We start from the raw sequence: 22,934 nt of genomic DNA on the forward strand, positions 1-22,934 counted from the left end.
CCCTCGGGCCATCCAGCCCGCTTACTGCTGCTGTCAGGACTTGCTCCGAGACGAAAACAGAAGATGCTACACATTCTCAGATTCTGTCCCACTTATTTTCAATAAAATGAAGGGTCATTTTCAAAGGGCTCAAAAGACAGACCAATTCAAACTACACTAACAGAGGAAAAGGAAACACAGGACAACTGTCCACGTGCCACCCCTCCCCCAGAAGGCTGCCCACCCTCGGGGTTGGCAGGCCGCCTGTGTGAACACCAGGTCACGTTTTAGGTTTTGCAGGCCGTAGAGTCTCTGTCACAACTAGCGCACGTCGAGAGGAAGCCAGAGATGATACATGAGCAATGAGTGTGGCTTCGTCCCAATAAAGCTTTATTTGTGAAAAGGGCAGCGGTCAGGTCTGACCCCCAGGCCAGGTTGGCCACCCCCTGCTCTCAAGCAGACCCCCCCAGGGTCATTACCGCATATTGTTCCTGGGTTCCTGGGTATGACAGCGGCGACCTAAAAAGAAACAAATCAATGGTGATTATCAGGCTCCCATCGGAATTTGTTCAGACAGAAGTCATCTCAAAACTGCTTCCACTGGTGCAAAACACGTCTGACAACACCTCTTCAGCGCCAGTGCCCGCCGCAGTCATGAAGCAAAAACCCCAACTATTCCTGGCGCTTCCTTAAGCACAGCGCTTTTCTTTCAAATCTACTTCTATTAAAAGAAGGCCTGATTCTTCAAATGCCAAAAAGGTTAAAAATAGAACAGGCCACTAACACTTCTGATCCAATTTAGTGCAGCACAGAGGACAACGTCTCCTCCCCAGGAGGGAACAAAGAGGCCCTCTGCCTGGACACCTCCACCCAACCGAGGGCTGTCTGTCACCGGGCACGTCCCAACAGGAACGTCTGGTGGCGAAAGGCCTCTGTGGTGACAGGTGTTTACTCAGTCACTTTCTCATTCATCAGAACCGTTCCGATGAGAGCAAATTCAAGTTCTTCAGTTCTGGGGAGAGGAAGGACTTCAACCCCAAGACTCGGCAACAGTGAGATCCAAGAACTGCAAACAGGCAAGGGAAGGGACACTGGCAGGTGTGTCACCTCTAGCCCAGGGCAACAGGACCTGGTCACGTGAGGAACTGCTCTCAGGGGACGCACACCCAGACGGGACCTCGTGCTTACTGTATGAACTGCAGTCCCTCCTTAATGTTCTGCTGCCTTTTCCTTCTCTCCTCGGACACACTGGACATGTTATCCCACACATCCACTTTCTAAATGAACAACCTGCAAAGAAACAAGGCACACAGTCACGTCAGACCCAGAGCTCTGGGTCCCCTTCCACCCCCGACTGCAGGCCTGGTCGCAGGGTGAGCTGTACACACGCCCATTCCCCTCCTGGGTCTGGAGTGGTCTCAGTGGGCCCCTGTGGTCCTGCCCCCCATGAGCAGTTTCCATTCTCTCCCAGGCTGTCCAGCTGTGCAGAGCCTGTGTGTCCCTCCAACTGGTCTCCCTGGAAGGTCGTTTTGCTCCCTCCCTCCCGCCAGCTGCAGGCGTGGTGTGTCTCTGTCTGTCCTCGGGTGTCCATGGCACTGGAATCAGCCTGTCCCTTTGCCTCACTTCTGGAAGCTCTCGAGAAAGGAAAAAGCTCTATCGTCCGCCTGCCTCCCAGGGCGCTTGGCCTCCTCGCAAGCAGACTCTAAACCCTCTACTTATTTTGCCACACCATCTCTGAAAGAGCCCTGTTGACCACCACTGATAGGATGCTGATCTAAAATGACTTCAGTTGAAACTTCTGGAAGTCAGTTTGCCTTCAACCCAATACTGACTGGCGATGACTTGTGTCCATGTGGCTGACACCCACCCCCAGTGACAATGCTCACTGAGCAGAGCCCCCGAGTCGGGAGAAGCACCGTGAAGAGTTGTAGATAAAGCACTCCCCCCGGCCTCCTGCACCAGGGCCTCCCACCTCAGCACCCTCGCCAGGTGACTGCTTATTTGTGGCGTGACCTGCGCATTTCAGGATGCCAGCTGGCAGGATCTCCGGCCTCTACCCACCTGGCTGTGGCACCTTGACCCACACCACAGCCACATGTCCCTGGGGGAAGCGGGGGATGCGCACAATCACCCCCAGCTGAGAACTACCACGACTGACACTAAGACTCTTCTCCCCACCTAAGCGACAGGACTCACTAGATTGCCCGAGCTGGCCCAAATACTGCAATCCCCCTGCCTCTGGCTCCCCAGTCACTGGGACCACAGGTGTGCACCTCTGTGCCTGGCTAAGAAGACTCTTATCACATAAATCATGAATTTGGACCTGGTGACAGGAAGGGAAATTCCATCCATACTTTAAGTGCGTGGTTGAAATTTTTGAGTTTCGTTATCGCTTAGCACTTGTAGTTTTGTTTTAAATCTACCTTTTCTGAAGTATGAGGATAGGATGGGGGTTGGAATGTCCAAAGGGTGACGACTGATGGCAGTCCCTACTATCTTTTAAAGACTATCAGTTCCAAAAATCTGCATCTTATACTTTACTGAAATGTTTTCATGGAAAAAGACATGATGTTTGGGATTTGTTTTAAAATACTTCAGCAAAAAACAAAATACTCCAGCAATCTATGAAAGGGATGGGGAAGGGCAGTGATGAAATAGCAGAATATTGGTAAGAATTCTTCACACTATTCTCTCTACTTTGCATATATTTGAAATGCTCCAAAATACAAAGTTCAAAAAGTCCACAACACAGAAGTAAAATAGCACTATTTCTGGAATAGTTTTTTTTTTTTTTTAAGAGAGAGAGAGAGAGAGAGAGAGAGAGAGAGAATTTTAATATTTATTTTTTAGTTTTCGGACACAACATCTTTTGTTTTGTATGTGGTGCTGAGGATCGAACCCGGGCCGCACACATGCCAGGCGAGCGCGCTACCGCTTGAGCCACATCCCCAGCCCTCTGGAATAGTTTTTAAAATAGTCTAGCCAAACCCAGGGCAGTGGTGCACACCTGTCATCCTAGTGACTCAGGAGCTGGAGGCAGGAGGATCAAGTTCAAAGCCAGTCTCAACAACTAAGTGAGACCCTGTCTTAAATAAAAAGTTTAAAAAGGACTGGTGATGCAGCTCAGTGGCAAAAGTGACCCTGAAGAATAGTTCAGCCAAAGGTGGAGGTGGGAGGGGAGGAATGAAACAGCCAGGAAAAGGGATGAATGCTGCCCGAGGCGGGAGCATATGGGGGCCGCTCCGCTCCACACTTGTACCCACCTGCATCTGCCTGAGTATCCCCTAGTTGGGGGGTGGGGGATCAGAGTTGAACCCTGGGCACCTTACACTGAGCCACATCCCCAGCTCTTTTTATTACTTTTTAATTTTAATTTTTTGTAGTTGCAGATGAAAGGCATGCCTGTAATTTCTTTACTTTTACGTGGTGCTGAGGATGGAAACCAGTGCCTCACACATGCGAGACAAGTGCTCTGCCACAGAGCTACAGCCCCAGCCCCTTATTTTTATTTTGAGACAGGGTTTTGCCCAGTTGTTTAGAGCCTTGCTGACTTGCTGCCTTGAACTTGCGATCCTCCTGCCTCAGCCTTCTGAGTCTCTGGGATTATAGGCGTGCACATCATGCCCAGCAAGACTTTTTAACTTGTACTCCCAGGTGTGAAGTCACTTCAGGAGGCACTATGTGTATGTTCGTATTTCTCTGTACACACATGAAATCGCTCCAAACAGAAACTCGGGACATTACAGCACTAACAGTCATTGCCTAGCCTGGCAGGGCCCCGGGTTCGATCCCCAGCATCATAAACCCGCACTCCACCACTGCACCACACCCCAGACCCTCGCAGGGTCAGCTTCTTTAGAGACAGACCTAATAGAGCGCAGGATTCCAGAGCACAGAGAGGATACCGCAACCATCCCTCCCTCTTGGGCTACTGATGCACCCTGCTCCCAGCTCTGCCAGCTGAGGTGAGGAATTGGTTTGAAGTTCACTAATAAAGCAAATCTGTTGGCTAAGAAGAGACTCCTGGGTAGTGATGATCTGCCACGTTAATAGCCCTAGAGTCATTTCCCCAGAAAGTGCTAGAAAACCTTGAACCTTGACCTCTTATGAAGTATATGGGGCAAAGAGCCGACACCTCAAGTGATCAGAGGAATTAAGATGCAAAAAACACATCCCTCCTGTACACACAGAAAGATTTAGGGACATATTATCAGGCAATAATTATATAGGACAGACCATTTCAAGTTCAATTTTAAAAATTTTCCCCAAATCTTAATGGAAATTTTCAAATACACAGTAAACTTTTTGGGGTTTTTTTTGGTATACAGGATTGAACTCAAGGGCACTTAACCACTGAGCCACATCCACACCCCTTTTTTAAACTTAAGAGAGAGGGACTCACTAAATTGCTTAGGAAGAGCCTCACTAAGTTTTTGAGGCTGGCTTTGAACCCTTGATCCTCTGGGATTCCAGGCATGCACCACCACGCCTGGCTCAGTAAACACTGTTTTAAACAGTGAAGACTATGTGCCCACATAGTGACCACATTCCACAATTCACATCTTCTTATATTTATCATCTTCCCACCTTTACCCACCAGGAAGTCCACTTCCTGATTCTGATCAATTTCAAATTAAGTTGCAGACCTCAATTACAATTCATTCCTAAATGCCTCAGCAAACATACCTTACCTCCTCTACCCCCACCACCCCTTTTTTTGGTAAAATGCACAATTTTTTTTGCACTTCTGCAGGATGCTAGGGATAGAAACCCAGGCCTCATGCCCGCCAGGCAAGCACTCTACCACTGAGCTCTAACCCAGTGTTAGATACACAAATTGTAAATGTGAGCTTTGACTGACTCCCGATCATGCAGGCTCCTACCAAGGTGTGGGCCAGACAGCTCAGCATGCCCCCTCAGACCCCTCCCAGCCAAGCCCCTTCCAAGTGGCCACTCTTCCAATTTTTTTTCCTACCACAGATTAGTTTTACTTGTGAAATAACTCCTCCTCCCATTTTTAAAAGCAGAAAAAAAGACAGTTTTCAATACACCACTTTATTTTTGCGTTTTTTATTTGGGCTTGGTGGTTTTGTGGCCACTGTCTGGTGCTGGGATTCTTGCTACTGTGTGCTTGCTTTTCAGTGCTGGAGTTGGAGCCCAAGGCCTCGTGCAGGCCACGCAGCGCTCTACCACTGAGTTGCACCCAGCGCACCATTCTGTACCATTTTTTTTTTTTTTTGCATTCTGTACAAATCTATTTTTTTTGGTGGGGGGTGGGTTACCAGGGATTGACCACAGTGGGGCTTAACCACTGAGCCATATCCCCAGCCCTTTTATTTCTTTTTTTTTTTTTTTAGTTGTTGATAGACCTTTATTTATTTATACATGATGCTGAGCATCGGACCCAGTGCCTCACACATGCCAGGCAAGTGCGCTACCGCTGAGCCACAGCCCCAGCCCACCCCCCTTTTTTAATATTTATTTTTTAGTTGTAGTTGCACACCATACCTTTATTCCATTTATTTTTATGTGGTGCTGAGGATCAAACCCAGGGCGCAACGGGTGCGAGGTGAGCGCTCTACCACTGAGCCCCAGCCCCAGCCTTTTTCATACTTTATTTAGAGACAGGGTCTTGCTAAGTTGCTGAGGCTGGCTTTGAACTTGTGATTCTCCAGCCTCAGGCTCCCAAGCTGCTGGGATCACAGGCGTGCGCCACAGTGTCTAGCTTGGCCTCAATTTTAAAGTAGGGCCAACAGACGCTCTCTCACTGCAGCTCGGTGGCACCTCCAAAGGCCTTCCTGCACCCTTCCTGTCCCACCCTGGCTACGTCTGGCCTCGACCTCTTCACAGCCTGTGGCTCCTCTCTACCTGGGGAAAGCCCTGAGGGTTTATCAAAAACCCCTTCAAGACTCCCCACCCTCTACCCTAGAGTTCCCCGGCCATTCCCAGAGGTCAGTGGCCTCATCTCGAGCCCCTGGTGACCCCCCAAGTCCATCACCAGGCAGAACTCTGGAGGCAGAGCGGACGCCTCTTCTATTTGAGATGCCTGACAGGCGGAACTACCAAACTTGTATTTTACAAGTACTTTACGCGACAGTGAAAAGGAGCCCTGTCACACCTGGCCACCCCACTGTCCTCCCTGAGGGCAGCCCATGCTTGCTTCTAGTCTCTTCCTGCCGAAGGCAACCCTCACGTTTCTGTGTCTGACTCTGGTATTGGTCACATAAACCTCTGTGCAGAACCACAGCCCAGAACACAGGTGAGTGCTGGTGAAGAGCACGTGTGTCTGCAGAATGGTGGACAGTTGACCCGACTGGCAATCTCCTGGTTGCAATGTGTGCTAGTTTAATGTCACCAATGGAGGAAGCAGGGTGAAGGGTTCTTGGGCCGCTAGGACCACTTCTGCCATTTCCTGAGGCTATAATTATCTTAAATAAAAAGTTAGAAGTATTCTGTGCTTATGTTCTTTTTTGTAGAAACCAGGGCCTTTAAGATTGTTGTGGATTTTGTGTTTTGCACCCAATCTTGGAGGTCACTCCCGTCAGTACATCCATGCGTATTCCATGTCACCGCCTTGCCACGATTTCACCAGGCCCAGGGTGAGGGACACTCTTCTGTTGTAGCCTTCATTCCCGCCACTGCTCACCCAGGGCATCTTGGATGGGCGTAGCTCTCCAGAGATTTCCACAGAATAAAGGGCACACGGCTGTTTGCCACCTACTGCCCAGGCATTCCAAACAACTCACTGCACGCCAGCCCTGTGTGGGGCTCCTGTCTCGCCACTTCACCAAAGAGCTATCAGAAGCGCACCTCTGTCGGCAGGGGGGTGGGCGGCAGCCTGAGCGCACTCAGGTCTGATGGCTCCATCTCGGCTGGGTGCGTGAGCATCACAGACCTGAGTCGTTGGTACCTCCCTCTCCACTGACTCTCATGACCCAGTCCACCTTCCAACCACAATGAGCATTTTAAGATACGTCCTGAGTTGCTATTAGATGTTACTCAGTACTTTTTCCAACACAATTATCTTTTGGCTCTGGTTGTAGGACTGTATGTGTGTGGGCGGGGGGTGCTGGGGATTGAACCCAGAGCCTTGTGCATGTGAGTCAGGTACTCTACCACCTGAGCTGTCTCCCCAGCCTTGGTTACAGGACTTTTCACTTTCATTTATTTAGGTGGTGGTATGGGTCTTGAACCTAGGCGACTCTACCATTGAGCCACACCCCTAGCCCTTTTTTACACTGTATTTAGAGACAGGGTCTTGCTGAGTTGCTTAGGGACTCCCTACGTTGCTGAGGCTGGATCCCTAAGTTGATCCTCCTTACTTACTCATATATATATATATATATATATATATATATTATTTTTTTAACTATAGATGGACACAATATCTTTACTTTTTTATGTGGTGCTGAGGATGAAACCCAGTGCTTCACACATGCTAGGCAAACACTCTACTGAGCAACTCTTTTTTTTTATTTTTTAGTTGTAGTTGGACACAATACCTTTGCTTTATTTTTATGTGTTGCTGAGGATCAAACCCAGGGCCTGTACACACTAGGCAAGTGCTTTACCGCTGAGCCACAATCCCAGCCCTGAGCAACTCTTTATAAACTACTTCTCCCAAGTTTTCTTCTAGTATTCGTTGTTCCAGGGTTTAAAACTGTTAGAATCAGGTCTACTGCTTATTGCAAGATGTGATGCAGGAGAATTCCGTGTATTTTAAATCTCCCTACCAAACAGCCACCCAGTCGCCCAAACATCAGTTACTAAAAATTCCACCTACTTCACACTGATACAGACAAGGCCACGTCTAGCCCACACAAAATGCCACACCTGCTGGCGACTTGTATTCAGCACCTCAAGCCCGATGTGGGCCTCTTCCTAAGCACCCCTCAAACCTCACCCTCCCTCCCCTTTTCAGCTACGAAGCCCATTTGCCAGCTGCTTCAGCTAGAGGCCCGGCGGCAGCGCTGGGTCCCCTCACACTCCACAGCCAACCAGCCCATCACAAAGCCCACTGAAGATGCCATCAAGACACAGGGCTCCCCAAAGCTGACACTTTGTGGTCTCCTCTGCCAGAGCCAGGCCATTTCTGGAACCACTCAACAGCCTCCCTCCCTGGCCTCTGGCCTCCCCTCTCTGGCCTCTCCACTGTTCCCTCCCCCACACACCCCACTCCAAACCAGGAGAAGGCTCCTGTAAAACACCTCTAAGTTATTGCACTCTTGCTTCAAATCCTTTGGTGGCTTCTTCACCATGACCGTGCACCCTCCTGCTCCAGGCCCACTTGTGAAGGTCCCGTCACGCTGGCCTTCTATGGGCTACTAGAGGGACTCAAGCACTCCAGGCTTCTGAGCCACTGTGCCTGCTGTTCCATCTGCCCAAAAGGCCCTTCCCAGCCCTTGGCTGAGCTGGCTTCTTTTCATTCTGGAATCTTGGCATCGTCCCTCACCACCCCCTTCAGCAGGTGCCTGTGTCAGTCTTCTGTTCTCAGGTACTGTCTGAACAACACCTGGGTTCAGGTCAATCAACGCTTGAACGGAAGAATGAGAAGTAGCCAAGCAGAAAGAAGATGTCCCCCACGAAGTCCAGAGGCCTGAGTTAGAACCTGGTTGAACGCGAGAGAGGAGGGTGCCAGAAAAGAAGTGCCCAAGAGCGAGGGCAGACCAGGGTGGGGCAGCGGTCACTCAACTCCCGCAGGCTGTCGTCTTTCTGGGATGGGCTGACAAAATCTGCCACTCACCCGTGGGTTCTGGAAGGACAAAAGGTGCCTGGATCTCATGGCAATCCCAGCAGGTCCGTCAGCGTCTGCAGGTGAAACTCAGTGTCCTGGAGCAGGTCAAGCCAATGGAACCGACGTGTCCAGGAAACTAGCTCCCATCAGCAGAAGACACCCAGATAAGCAAAACATGACTGCGGCACACTGCGGGGGGCAGCCTGTGACCCCACCGACTTGGGAGTGTGAGGCCAGCCTCAGCAATTCAGCACAGCCCTATCCCAAAATTTAAAGATAAATAAAGGGGGGTCTGGGGACGTAGCTCAATGGCAAAGTACCCCTGATTCAATCCCTGGTATTGCCAAAAACAAAAAAAACACACAATTAAAGGAACAGCAGCTACCACTAGTGCGCCCGTGCCAGGTGCTCTGTGTGCACTGAGCCATGCGATGCTGACAACCTTGAGAGAGAAGTGCTATGAGGAGACACACTCAGAGAAACGGCACACCTGGCCAGGTCCCACGCACACAGGGAGAAAGGGGCAGAGCCAGAGGTCAGAGCCAGACAGCCTGACCTCTTGTCCACCTCACGGCCCTGCACCATAAGCACGCAAGATAACCCAGGAGGGCCACACCTGTCTCAGGTGGCCCCAGACAGGCACTTTATAACCACTCAGGAGGAACGGAATGAACACGCAGAGGCACACGTATGTACGTGGACAGAATCAATGGATGTCATTTACAGCAACCTGGACAAAGCAGGGGACTTCCCTGGGAATGTAGTGGACTCAAGGAGTCAGGATAAATAAATCTTTCCAGGGGAATATGCCCTGCCCAGACCATAATGCATTTAGATAAAAATGTTTAATATTAAGCAGCTTTTCTCACAAGACATTCTACATGCTAACACAGAACCAGCGAAGGCAGCAGGTCATCAGAATATTGTTTGTATTTCTGCCTTAAAAGTATCCCTGCAGGGGCTGGGGTTGGCACTGTGCCACGTGCCTGTAATCCCAGCGGCTTGGGAGGCTCGGGAGGCTGAGGTAGCCAGCCTCAGCAACGGCAAGGCGCTGAGCAACTCAGTGAGACCCGTCTCTAAATAAAATACAAAATAGGGCTGGGGTGTGGCTCAGTAATAGATGCCTCCGAGTTCAGTCCCTGGCACAAAAAAAGTACCCCTGAGATTCAAGTGAAAAACTCTAATCACCAATCCACGCTCAGCTCTATTCTCAGCCTCATCTCTCCACATTTTGGCTTAAGACAGTAAATGCCTGTGATCCCCCCCAACTTGGTTGAGGCAGGAGGATCACAAATCGGAGGCTGGCTTCAGCAACTTAGCAAGACCCTCAGCAAGTTAGAAAGACCCTGTCTCAAAAAATCAAAAGGGCTAGGGGTGTGGCTCAGTGGTAGAACACCCTGGGTTTAATTCTCAATACTGAAAAAACAAAAACAAAACTAAAAAGTAGTTAAAGTAACATATTGTCAACCTCCACTTGCAGAAGTGTACTAAGGAACTCTTGCAACACTTGCCAGAGCACCTTTAACAGTGAAGCTGCAACCGGACACGTCATGAAACAGTTTCTCCTTTTACTGAGAACTTCACAACCCAGACGCAGGCTTGCCAAACAGCCATCAGGAAGGTTTGGCCAGGTTCTTCCCGCTACAGGAACTGTTCACTTTGAACTTGCGAGTAGATTTCAAGAGTCCAAAAGAGAACACATTTGCCAAGTCTCCTCTAGCACCCAGTCCTACTTTGAGGTTCACAGGGGACAATGTCTCATCCACAAAGTCCATCTGCAAACACCACAGAGGACTTAACAGAAAGATTTCACGTGAAGTCATGGTACAAAATGCGCCTGGGATCCCCGGGACCTACCTGATGTGGTGACATGATGACTTTCAACTTGGATATCCACAATCTTACCCCCAGACACTCTGGCCTTCTCATCAAGACGGCCAGATGAACACCCTGCTCCAAACCCAGGTCTTTTCATAAAACACAAAGCTTGCATTTTCGTATTTGTGAAGCAGAAATTCTGAGCCTCTCTCATACCACTCCATCCCATGGTTCCTGATGCCTCATGAAGCATGTGGAATTCATTAATATTAACTAACTAGACCACACATTGCTAAACTCATAGGATTAAACAGCAAATTTGTGGGGCTGGGGCTGGGGCCCAGCGGTAGCGCACTTGCCTGGCATGTGTGAGGCACTGGGTTCGATTCTCAGCACCGCATTTAAATAGATAAAGGTTTATTAAAAAAAAAAAGCAAATTTCTAGGGTTGGAGTTGTAGTTCAGTGGTAGAGCACCTGCCTAGCGTGTGTAAGGCACTGGGTTCGATGCTCACCACTACATAAAAAACAATGTTATTGTGTCCATCTATAACTGAAAAAAAATTTTTTTAAAGAAAATTTCGGGGCTGGGGATGTGGCGGGGATGTGGCTCAAGTGGTAGCGCACTTGCCCGGCATGCGTGCGGCCCGGGTTCGATCCTCAGCACCACATACAAACAAAGATGTTGTGTCCGCCGATAACTGAAAAATAAATTAAAAAAAAAAAAAAAGCAAATTTCTTGGGATAAAACTTGGCAAAGATAGCTAATGTCATTTCCTCACATCCATGAAAATCACCTCACATGAGTGTATGAGAGAGAATTAAAATGGACACGCTATCACTAGCATTCATTTTTGAACTTCTGGATTAATATTTTAATATTTCTTCCCCCACCCCGCCCTTAAAAGTAATATCTAAAGCTTTTTCTCCATTTGTAAACACCTCCCACTTTAAAAGGAAAAAAATTCACTTGTAAGAGTCTGGAGAAAAGTATTTCCCCCCGGGCAAAACACTTGTAGAGATGACCTCGAAGACAAACGTCTCCTCCCACCCAGCTGCAAGCCTTGTGCAACTCGGTCCACACAACCTTGTTTCTTTTCCTTCATTTATTGGAATGTCCTAGAGTTGAGAGATTCTATCATAATTGATTCCTTCCACTTACAACATATTTAACCCACCCAAACTGGCAGAATTAGAACTCTTCACACTGTGGGCCACATGTTGGAGGAACCACCCTCACTAGGAAACACAGGTGGTACCTGGGGAAGCGAAGGAGGGTGGAGGCAGGGTGCAACCCCAACAAGCAGAAGTCACAGTCAGGCAGAGCAGGGCTGGAGCTCTCCAGCACGTGTGGACCCAGAAGGCCAACAGGCTCTTTGCAGGACACACAGGTATTGACCACATTCAACTTCGGTAGGCAGGACTTCCGTGGAGCCAACCTCTCTGGACAGCTTAGTCCCTGACTCCAGCACACTGCTGATAGGGGGCATTTTTTCAAGGAGAAAATTCTGTCCATTAATCTGAATTATTGTGCAAATTAGGACAAGACCCCACCAAGCAATTCGGCTCCTGAGTTCAACAGAGGGTGAGGGGGAAGAGGAGCAGGTTCCTTGAGAGCCTCCAGGGAAGGAGGCCACAGGCCCAGCAGAGGGCAGAGGGCAGAGGCTCCCGCTGAGCGCTGTCCAATGGAACATCACGCCAGCCCCAGTGCCACTGTAAACTGTCACGCAGCCACACTAGGAAAGTGAACGGGACGGGACACGACTTCGGACCTCCCGTTCTCATCCCGAGGCGCACCCATCCTGCCCACGTGCACTCGGGGGCACACGACGACCCAGGCGCTCTCCACCCAAGTCCTGGTAAGTCCGACTTCAAGAACCAGGCCGCAGGCACCTCTCGACCCAGTTCCACACTCCCACGTGGCCAGCGGTCACCTGCGTGGGCACCCGAGGCCCGTCTGAGCGAGCCCGGCCCTGCCCTCGGGTCGGGGCACCGGGAGAGGCCCAGTCCCGATCCACGCGCCCAATCAGGGGGCAGGCGCCGCCCCTCGGGCCCGCGGGGCCTTCCAGCCTGACCACACCCCGGCGATGACCACCGCGAACCGGAAATTCCCGCCCGGGGAACTGACAGGTCTCGACCCTTCCCGGGTGGGGAGCAGAGCCCAGCCCCCGCCCCCCGACACGGCGGAGGCCGGCCACCGCCCCGCGCACCCGAGGCCCGGCCCGCCGCCCCCGCCGCCCCGCGGCCCCGGCGCCCGCCGCCACGGGGGAGGGTGCGCCCGAGGCGCGAGGAGCGGGAAGGAGCCGTTCCGCCCGCAGCGGGGGAGCGCGGGGGAGCGCGGCGCCGTCGGGCCCCGGGCGCGCTCCGCCGGCCCCGCCGCCGCCCCCCGCCCCCGCGCCGCTCCCGGCCGCCGCCGCCCCTCCCCCGCCCCTCCCCCGCCCGGGACCGGCGCGCGCTCCCCCGGGCCCCGGCTTCCTACCTGCGGGGCGCGCGCCGGCGGGCGGGACGCGGGCGCGGGGCGCGGAGGCGGCGGCGAGGCCTGGCGCTGGCTCGCAGCTTCCCTCGGCGACCGGCGACGGTGGCGGCGGGGCTGAGCCCGCAGCGGCGCCCCCTGGCGGCGGGAGGCCGCGCCCCGCGCCCGGGAGACGCCGCCATTGGCTGCGCCGCGAGCGTCGGGCCCGGGCGGCGGCGCCACGTCGGGCCGGGGGCGGCGGAAGCGGCGGCGGCGACCCGGACGCCCGGTGCGCGGGCCGTGGAGCCGCGAGGCCACGTGGTCCCCGGCGGCGCTGCCGGTGGAGCCGCGCCCCGTAGGTGACCCGGATTCGGGCGTCAGGGTGTCGCTCCCTGCAGCCCGTGGCCCAGCGGCTCCTTCCCCGCGGCGGGGTCAGTCTGCGTCCTCGGAAACGCCTGGACGCGCCCCGTTCCCGTGACTGGCCTGGCCTCCGGGCCCCAGCCCCCGGGCGTCGCCTCCGCCGCGACCCGGGGGCGGCAGAGCGCGGCTGGCGGGTGCCAGGGCTCCCCAGGGCGGGACGGTGACGGGTGGCCAGCGGGAAGGCGCCCCATCCCGCGCACGAAGACCCCGAGGCGGGACCAGGAAGGGCGGGCATGGGGAGATCTGAGCAGCAGAGCCTCCCTGTGCGGAATCCGGGTTCCCTCCTGGGGATGGGAGGGAGTCTGACCTCAGGAGTCTGACCTGGGACATTCCAGAACCTTCCCTCAGCTCCTGCAGAGTGGGCTGCAGAAAGGACAAGCCAGGGGCCCTGCCAGGTGGTCCTCCCAGGGTCCAGGGATGTAGATTTACAAATCGGGTGTAGCAGGCTGTTCTGCCTGGAGAAACACCACAGAGGAGGCAGCTCAATCAACAGCAATCCTTTCTCACCGTTCTGGAGCCCGAAAGTCAAAGACCAAACACCAGAGCTGTTTTCTGGTGGGGTCTCCCCTCCTTGGCTGGCAGACAGCTGCCTTCTGGCCTTGTCCTCCTCATGTGCCCTTTTCTCTGAGTGCACGAATTCCTGGCCTCTTCCTCTTTGGGGGACACCAGTCCCACCCCAGATGACTTAAATACCTCCTTTTAAAAGGCCTTCACTACTAATACAGACACATTGGAGTTTAGGGCTTCAACCAGGGGGTTTGGAGGAGACGCATCTTAGCCAATAACACAGTAAAGGCAGCCAGAAAAGTTGAAGGAGAGCCCATGGGCAGGGCCCTGGTTTCAGACAGGCTTCTCCAAGGAGGAACTGCCTGAGGCTGCTTATCATTTGGTCTCAGCTCCAACGTTTTTCTTGGCAAGGCTCTCTCTGACAGCCCATCTAAAATTTGCTCACTAGCCCAGCACCCTATACAGCGGTATTACCTGTATATTACAAGTATACACTGGGTAATACCACGCTGTATAGAACAAGTATACACTCTATACTTGTTCTATACAGCGTGGTATTACCCAGTGCCGCCAAGATCCAAGGATGCAAATGTGTACAACCACTGATGGAATCACCCATTACCTCCTCAATCATGAGTGCTTGTTTGTGGTCTGCCTCCTCCCAGACAGGACAGCAGAGGCCCTGCTCATATTATATTCTCAGCCCCAGAATAGTGCCCCAAAGTCCTAAAGTCCTAAATGCTTCTTTTTTAAGTGAGAGAGAGTAATTTTTTTAATGATTTTTTAATTTCCTTTTTTTTTTTTTTTTTTTAGTTTTCAGCGGACACAACATCTTTGTATGTGGTGCTGAGGATCGAACCCCGGGCCGCACGCATGCCAGGCGAGCGGGCTACCGCTTGAGCCACATCCCCAGCCCCAACTAAATGCTTCTTGAATGGGTGTCTCCTGCAACCTTGGGGTAGGACTTGAAGGATGAGCTACAGATTTGCAGATGCAGGGGTGTGTGGAAAGAGAGGAAAGAACTTCAGTCAGACTGAAAGACAAGCTGGTTGGCAAGATGTCAGGGAGGTGAGAACAGAGACGCAGGCCAGTCCCTTAAGCAACAGGAAGCTGGAGATGGTTCTGCGGGTACAAGGAAAAAGTAGCTTGGATTGTACGTTTTTTACCTTTACCAAAGCAACACAGCTTGTCTTACCACTCTAGAGGTGCCAGGTCTGAGGTGGATTACGCTGAGCTGAAAAGGTACTAGCCAGGCTGGTTCCTCTGGCGGCCTTGGGGCAGAGCCTGTTCCCTTGTCTTGTGGCTTCTAAGGGCCACCTGCATTCCTGGCATCCTGGCCCCTTCCTCCGTCTTCAGAGCCTGTGGCCTGTGGGGCCTTGCTCCCGAAGCGTCTCTGGGCTTCCAACATCATTTCCTCTTCTCTGACTCGTCACCTCCCTCCTTCCCTTTTAGAGCCCTTGTAATTGTTTGGGGCTCACCTGGATGATCCAGGTTGGCCTCCCCTCCTCAGGAGCCTTCACTTCATCACAGCTGCAGATTCCCTTTTGCCAGGTAAGATTCACAAGTTCCTGGGGTTAGGAAATGAACATCCCTGGGGACCCATTGTCCTGTGTGCCACGGGGAGCAAAGCCAAGCAGGCAGGACTGTGACTAGACCAGCTGTCCGGCTTCTGCCTCTCGCCCCCTGGCAAGGCGATGACCCCTGCCTCTGATATGCCAGTGGACTATCAGATGCTAAGTAAAACAGATGGAGTTGCTGCCTCCTCAGCTTCTACCTAGTGGAGAGAATTTTTCAGATTCTTTGCTATTTTTACACTGGACATGGATGTTCTCTGAAGACCCAAAGTTGAATAAAGATACCTGCTCTGTACAAGCTCTGTGCATCAGTGAGCCGAAGCACCGCAGGATAGGCAGGGCACGTGTGGGGCACCTAAGAGTGACTATCCTGCCCACAGGCATTTACTGAGTACTTAAATCTGTGCCAAAACTTTTAGATGAAAACATGGATCACTGTTTTCATGTACTTACATTCCAGGAGGCTAAGACAGACAGCATTTATAAGTAGATTATATAGTCTGTTAGGATGCTGAGTGTTTTAGGCAGCTTTGTGTCGCTGTGACCAAAACACTCAAGAATAACTTGGAGAAGGAAAGGTTTATTTGGGGCTCGCAGTCTCAGAGGTCTCGGGCCATAGATAACTCACTCTGTTTCTCTATTTCTCTGGGCCCCAGGTGAGACAGCCCCTGAGGAGAGCCGCTGTGGGTGGGGCTGCCAGGGAGCAGAGTGGGGGGAGCACAGGGGAGATACACCTCTGCAAGGCACCCCCAGGACCCACAGCCTGCAGCCACACCCTTCCAGCCCACAGTCACCACCCGCAGAGTCCACTGAAACTTGGGTGGACAGATAGGTCACAGCTGTCAAATCCAATCATTTCACCCCGAATAGTCCTGCATTAAAGAGCTTTTGGATGACACCTCATATCTAAATCATAACACGGAGTGTTTTGTTAAAAAAAAAAAAAAAAGAAGAAAAAAAAAACAAAGATGTTGTGTCTGCCGAAAACTAAAAAAATATATATATTTAAAAAAAATTCTCTCTCTTTCTCTCTCTCTCTCTCTTAAAGAAGAAGAAGAAAGAAAAAGGCAGGTGAAAGGAGATCAAGCACCACATGTAAATAAATGAGTAAAATGAAAGGTCCATCAGAATCTAAAAAAAGTATAAAAAAAAAAAGGCGGGTACAGTGGCGCATGCCTGTAATCCCAGCTGCTTGGGAGGCTGAGGCAGGAGAACTGCCCCTCGGTTAAACCCCTATACCAAAAAAAAAAAAAAAAAAAGAACTAAAAAGGATTTGTATGGGCTGGGGATGTGGCTCAAGCGGTAGCGCGCTCGCCTGGCATGCGTGCGGCCCGGGTTTGATCCTCAGCACCACATACCAACAAAGATGTTGTGTCCTCCGAAAACAAAAATAAATATTAAAAAAATTCTCTCTCTCTCTCTCTCTCTCTCTCTCTCTTAAAAAAATAAAATAAAATAAAAAGGGTTTGTAAGGGTCTTAAGACCTTTCAGATTCATGGAAAATATATATATATATATGTATGTTTATACACACACACAAAGCACACAGGAGAGTCCCCATGGGTAAGACACTTGTATTCTAAACAAAAGAAATTGAACCAGGGCTGTTTTTGTTTTTTCCTAAGGTGTGTCACATCTCTGTGTGATTTCAGTCTTCATTTAATTCACCTTGAACACCTCTGCGGATACAGGTCGCCCCGTAACTGTATCAGGAATCGGGATGTAGGACTATCTCAGGCTGTCTCGGTTTCCTTGGAGCTGAGCACCCACCTAGGTCCCTGTAAAGAACTCATCCCTAGAGCCTGTCTGGAAATGTGGGGTGATCTCTCCTTGGTCCGTGAAGTCTCTGGGTGGCGGCTCCCCGCCCTGGCGATACTAGCTGCCGCAGCTGAAGTTGGCACACAGTGTAGTAAAAGTGTTTGGTTTTTAAAGTTGAGTTATACCCTCAGTTCCCCGCAGCGGGGAAAAGTGCATTGTATGTCACCAATACCACTCTCTCCCGTTCCAGCCCCTCCAAAGAAATACAAAATGAACGTTGAAGCTGTGAGCAGGACCACCGTGGTGGAGGGGAGGGGCTTTGGGGAGGGGAAGCATCCTGGCCCCCTCCTTACCCATCTGGTGGTCCTGGGCCGAGGCTTTCGGGTCTGGAACACGTCTTTACTCGCGGGTGATGGTGCTCCCTGCATGGCGCCTGGCCTGGCGAGGACGGAACAGCTGGGAGTCAGCCCGAAGGGTGCCCTCGATAGACAGACAGCAGACCTTCCCTCATGGGTGGAGCAGGCTTCCCAGCGGTGGTCTTGGGTGGGAGAGTCCCTCACACACACCCCATATAATATATAGACGTGAGACGGTGAGGCCTGACCCCTGGTCCCCGGGGTAGCTGCCTGCAGACAGACTTCCTGAGGGACAGGAGAGGAGGGGTAGATGCTTCAGGTGCCCTGAGGGGAAGAAATGACTGAGAGCCACTGGCTTGAGCCTGGACTGGAGGGCTGGACGTGGCTAGGTTGGGAGTGCTGCCTCACATGTACAAGGCCTGGGTTGGAGCTCTAGCACCTCAAAAAAATGGAGTTTAACCCCACCATCTGAGGGCCATCCCTGGGATGTATTGCCACAGACCCAGCCTCCAGTAAGAATAATAAAATGACCTGTTTGCAGATAGGACCTTCCTGGACCAGAAAAGGAAAACCTTCCATTTTATAGCACTCAAAATACAAAAGGCATATCTCTGTGTTTGCCAAGTGACCACCTGATACTTTGACAGGCCACATGCAGTAAAATCTGCCATTATGCCTCTGGAAATCTGGAACCTAAGTGCACAGCGAGGGAACTTTTAAAGTCAGGACATTCCTCCTGATTTGAATAATCCCTGGGAATCACCTGGACTATATTTCTTGCAAGTTATACTTTGAGGAAATGCATAAAGTATGTGGCTTTTCAGTCGTCGTGTGGCTCATGCATCTTTCTTTCTCTTGATGTTTATTGAGAGCTCTTCAGCTCTGAAAAAAAAAATGGCTTGTTAAAAACTTTATGCAGGTCCTGATGGCCTGAGCGTGGGCGGGAACGTGCAGCAAGAGCCCAGGGAAGGCAGCCTACTGCGGGCGCTTTCCTTGCCATGGTTTTTTGTTTTGTCTTTTCCCCATATTCTCCATTCTCATTAGGAAGGCAGATTTCTGCTTCAGGAACGAGTGTCTTAGGTTTTCAGCCCACATTCGATTCTAAGTTTAATGTCACAATTTATCAGTTCGCTGCTTAATTTGGGGAGAGGACACATTTAATATGCAGAGAAAGAATCTGACTCAGAAGCCTCTGGGAGTGGAGGGTTAGGGGATCATCAGTGCCCCCTTCGCAGGCCGCGGTGGCCCAGGTTGGAATACAGGCTCCACCTCCGGGGGTCCTGCTTTTCACTCAGAACCTGTTCCTCTTTTCCTCCACTCTCTGACTCATGGATTGAATCCTGCCCATCATCTCTGCCACCTCAAGCCGCCTGGAACAAGTCTTCCTGGAATTTCAGATGGAAACCCAGGAGTGCCCATCCATCTGTCAGTAGGCCAAGTGCCAGCCGAGTCCACAGCAGTGTGCTGGACCCCACAGGCTACCAGCTACGGTTTCTACTGTCAAGATACTAGAAAAAACATGCACTTTGAGGTCCCTCAAGATGTAAAGTTTGGAAATGAACTGCAACACAGGAAGAAGCAAAAACAGTACAGATTAAGAGTACCTGATGGGGCTGGGGGTGTGGCTCAAGCGGTAGTGCGCCCGCCTGGCATGCATGTGGCCCAGGTTCGATCCCCAGCACGACATACCAACAAAGATGTTGTGTCCGCTGTTAACTAAAAAATAAATATTAAAAAATTTAAAAAAAAAAGAGTACCTGATCTATTGGGATCCAGGATTTAAGATCTTTGTCTTTATTTATTTATTTTTGTAGTTTCAGATGGACAGAATGTCTTTATTTTGTTTGTTTATTTTTATGTGGTGCTGAGGATCGAACCCAGGGCCTCACACATGCTAGGCAAGTGCTCTGCCACTAAGCTACAGCCCCAGCTCAAGATTTTAATCTTTTGGATACACACACAAAAAAAATGTCAGAATGTGGGGGCTGGGTTGTAGCTTAGTGGTAGTGTGCTTGCCTAGCACATCTGAGGCACTGGGTTCAGTCCTCAGCACCAAAGAAAGAAAGAGAGAGAGAGAGAGAGAGAGAGAGAGAGAGAGAGAGAAAGAAAGAAAGAAAGAAAGAAAGAAAGAAAGGTATTGTGTTCATTTACAAATAAAAAAAAATTTTAAATGTCAGGGGTTGGGGCAGGTGCAAGACCCTGGGTTCGATCCTCAGCACCACATAAAAAAATAAACAAGTGAAAAAAGGTGTTGTGTCCAACAACTAAGTGATAAATATTAAAAAAAAATATAAGTGATGACGTAGAATCAGGAGACAGTTCCACCAACTTCAGATTAAAACACTTATCGTTTCAATTAGAGGAAACTCCTGTCAAGCCCTTTAATGCAACTAATCATCAGTATCACGTTAGACTTGTTTCAGTGCACGAACAGGATCATACGTTTTACTCAAGCTTTTCCATCATTTGGCAGGGGGCCACAGCTCATGAGGAAATCCACAGAAGCCGTAAATATGAAAAATGTCCAAGTCCTCCCGTGAGGCATCACACAAATGCTTCCAATAACCATCCAAAGCCTCTCTTTCTTCTAGGAAGCTGTTATAAAATACACTTCGCACAAATAAACCTCTGCTACTCTAGCTTGATTTATAGCAAAAATTTATATCAACAGACTTTTTAAAAATATTTTGTTTTAGTTGTAGTTGGGCACGATACCTTTATTTTTATTTTTATGTGCTGCTGAGGATCAAACCCAGCGCCCTGCACTGCTAGAGCTGAGCCACAACCCTAGCCCCTATGTCAACAGATTTTAAAGAAAGACATTTGCAAAAGGAAAGTCCATTATAGAAAACAAAACAAAACAATGCCCTGTCTCCTCCCCTGAGCTGCTTCCCTCAGCAGTCTCACTTCTGCTCTCGGTTTCAGCTGTCACCTACATGCTGCTGACTTTTCTTCCCATATACTAGGGACTAATCTATGGATGCTCTATCACTGAGCTACCTGCCCATCCTGTTTTTGTTTCTTTAATTCTTGTTGTTATTGTTGTCAGTGGACCTTTGTTTTATTTATGTGTATGCAGTGCTGAGAATTGAACCCAGTTCTCACACATGCTAGGCAAGTGCTCTACCTCTGAGATACATCCCCAGCCCTAGTTTTTACTGATGTATCTCCATTTACTGAGAAATGTCTTTCATAACTACACAGATATAATCTAAAAGTCAGAGTTCACTACTGAGAAATAATCCATCAGGTCAGATGCAAAGGAATTGATTATGGATATGTGCCCCTGATGACCACTGGTCAACAGCCCAATAATTCTTTTTTTTTTAATTGGTACCTGGGGTTGAACCCAGGTCATCTGAGTCACTGAGCAACATTTCCAGCCTATTTTATTTTTTATTTTGAGGCTAGGTCTTGCTAAATTGCTTAGGGCCTCACTAAATTGCTGAGGCTGGGCTGGGGATGTGGCTCAAGCGGTAGCGCGCTCTCCTGGCATGCATGCGGCCCGGGTTCGATCCTCAGCACCACATACCAACAAAGATGTTGTGCCCGCCGAGAACTAAAAAATAAATATTAAAAAATTCTCCCTCTCTCTCTCTCTCTCTCTCTCTCTCCCCTCTCTAAAAATAAATAAATAAATAAATAAATAAATAAATAAATAAATAAATAAAAATTGCTGAGGCTGCCCTCAACCTCACTATCCTCCTGCCTCACCCTCCAAAGTCTCTGGGATTATGGATGTGCACTACCTTCCTGCCTGCAGCATAGAGCTTCTAAGGTAGAATTTAAAAGATGATCCCAGGTCTCCACGTGGCATGAAGGCTCTTGGAAGACGTGTATGTCAAAAAGAATGCATGTGACATTTTATGTTTAGTTATGCCAGTCAAGTGTCACTCTTTATATTTGCCATGACTAAGACATCAGTATGAGAAGTGACCAGCCCAGGAGGAAACCCGAGACTGATAGGATCAGAGAAGAGGCCAGAAGATGACGGCAAAGACAAGGAGGGAAGATACACAATGAGAGGGACAGAGGCCCCTAGTCTGTGAACAAGCAGCAGTAGTGGTGAGGACTTCATGTTGGTGGCTTTTTCTGTTCCCCGCTACAGTTAAAGAAAAAAGTAGCAGCTCTGGAAATCTGCCAATAAGTAATCTTTTATTTGTAGATGGACCCAGTACCTTTATTTTTATTTATTCATTTCCATGTGGCGATGAGGCTGAGGACCCACTGCCAGAGGGAACGCATGCCCTCTTGCCCCTCACATCGCCCCCTCTCAGCTCTGGAGCATCCGGAAGGAGCCGACGCCCTTTCTCCTTACCGCAGTTAAGGAGTTCCTAAACTGACGGGGATGAGGCCAGGAAGAGACAGTCGTGTGGACAGGTCAGATCCAGGAGGCCAATTTTGAGTGAGTCTGGGAAGCGGAAGACTGTCCCCTGAGGGTTACTGTTCACTCTACCGAGATGTAGGGCCTGCCCAAATAGACCCCCAACTGAGAGAACCACGATGGGTCCCCAAGTTTCCAGGGAAAGGGGGGGATGAGAAATGGGACTCCATTTTTGAGAAACCAGCTTCTACCTCAAGGCCTATCCAAAGGGAGGGGGCACGGCCCTTGTCCTTGGAAAACCCACAGAGCCCTCCTAGTCACATACCCACCCTGCTGAGTTGTTTAACTGGAGAGATCTGTGGCACCAGGTGTCCCTGACTCAGTTGCCCTAGGTGAGGACCCATAGTAACCCCCTAGCAACCACCAATCAGCAGAGAAACTATCTGAAATGCCAGGGAAATAATGTTTCCTGTTAAACTTATTTGTTTAAATAAAACTTGTTTATTCAGAGAGCAACCTTGTAACTTTTGGCACTGTTATTAAGCACATTAATAATGCCAGTCTAAAGTCAGGCAATGACATCTGACATTTTCTTTGAATTCAGTAATGATAATTAAATATATTATTTAATTTTAAAAATTAACAGGTCAGCATCAATCATTATTGATATTTTTTGTTTTATTGCCTGGGGTGGGGGATACTGGGGATTGAACCCAGGGACACTTCACCACTGAGCTACATTCCAGTCCTTTTTACTTATTTATTTGTTTATTTTTATTTTGAAACAGGGTCTCACTGAGTTGCTGAAACTGACCCGAAACTTGTGATCCTCCTGCCTCAGCCTCCCAAGTCCCTGGGATTACAGATATATGCCACCACACCCGGTTGCCATTACTGATGTTTTCATGTAAATTTCTAAAAAAAACTTTTTTGCAAGATCAGAAACAAAGCTGAGCTTGGTGGTGCACACCTGTAATCCCAGCAGTTCAGGAGGCTGAGGCAGGAGGATCAGAA

General features: G+C 50.1%; 1 protein-coding gene and 1 long non-coding RNA gene across 5 annotated transcripts in view; one reads left to right on the top strand and one right to left on the bottom strand.

Moving 5' to 3' along the window:
* Positions 1–13,111, bottom strand: part of Zc3h7a (zinc finger CCCH-type containing 7A) — a 34,674-nt gene extending 21,563 nt beyond the window's left edge. For 2 of the 3 annotated variants that reach the window (XM_078024655.1, XM_078024653.1), the window contains exons 1-3: positions 13,009–13,111; positions 1,168–1,269; positions 459–498 (exon numbers count right to left, since the gene is read on the bottom strand). In XM_078024655.1, coding sequence (XP_077880781.1) covers positions 459–498; positions 1,168–1,235 — 108 coding nt within the window. In that variant the 5' untranslated portion in view covers positions 1,236–1,269; positions 13,009–13,111. Of the gene's footprint in view, positions 1–458; positions 499–1,167; positions 1,270–11,788; positions 12,067–13,008 lie in introns of those variants that run through there. The other variant, XM_078024654.1, reaches the window with a different exon arrangement.
* LOC144367594 (uncharacterized) lies at positions 12,230–16,893 on the top strand. Of its 2 annotated transcripts, none has more exons than XR_013427156.1 (3): positions 12,230–12,388; positions 14,722–15,459; positions 16,531–16,893. It is a non-coding gene; the product is annotated as an uncharacterized LOC144367594 (long non-coding RNA). The 2 variants fall into 2 exon arrangements; XR_013427155.1 differs by lacking the exon at positions 12,230–12,388 and adding an exon at positions 12,569–12,659.
* Positions 16,894–22,934: the final 6,041 nt, after the last annotated feature.

This window comes from Ictidomys tridecemlineatus, chromosome 10 (assembly GCF_052094955.1).
Source record: "Ictidomys tridecemlineatus isolate mIctTri1 chromosome 10, mIctTri1.hap1, whole genome shotgun sequence".
In the NCBI taxonomy this organism is placed as follows: Eukaryota; Metazoa; Chordata; class Mammalia; order Rodentia; family Sciuridae; genus Ictidomys; species Ictidomys tridecemlineatus.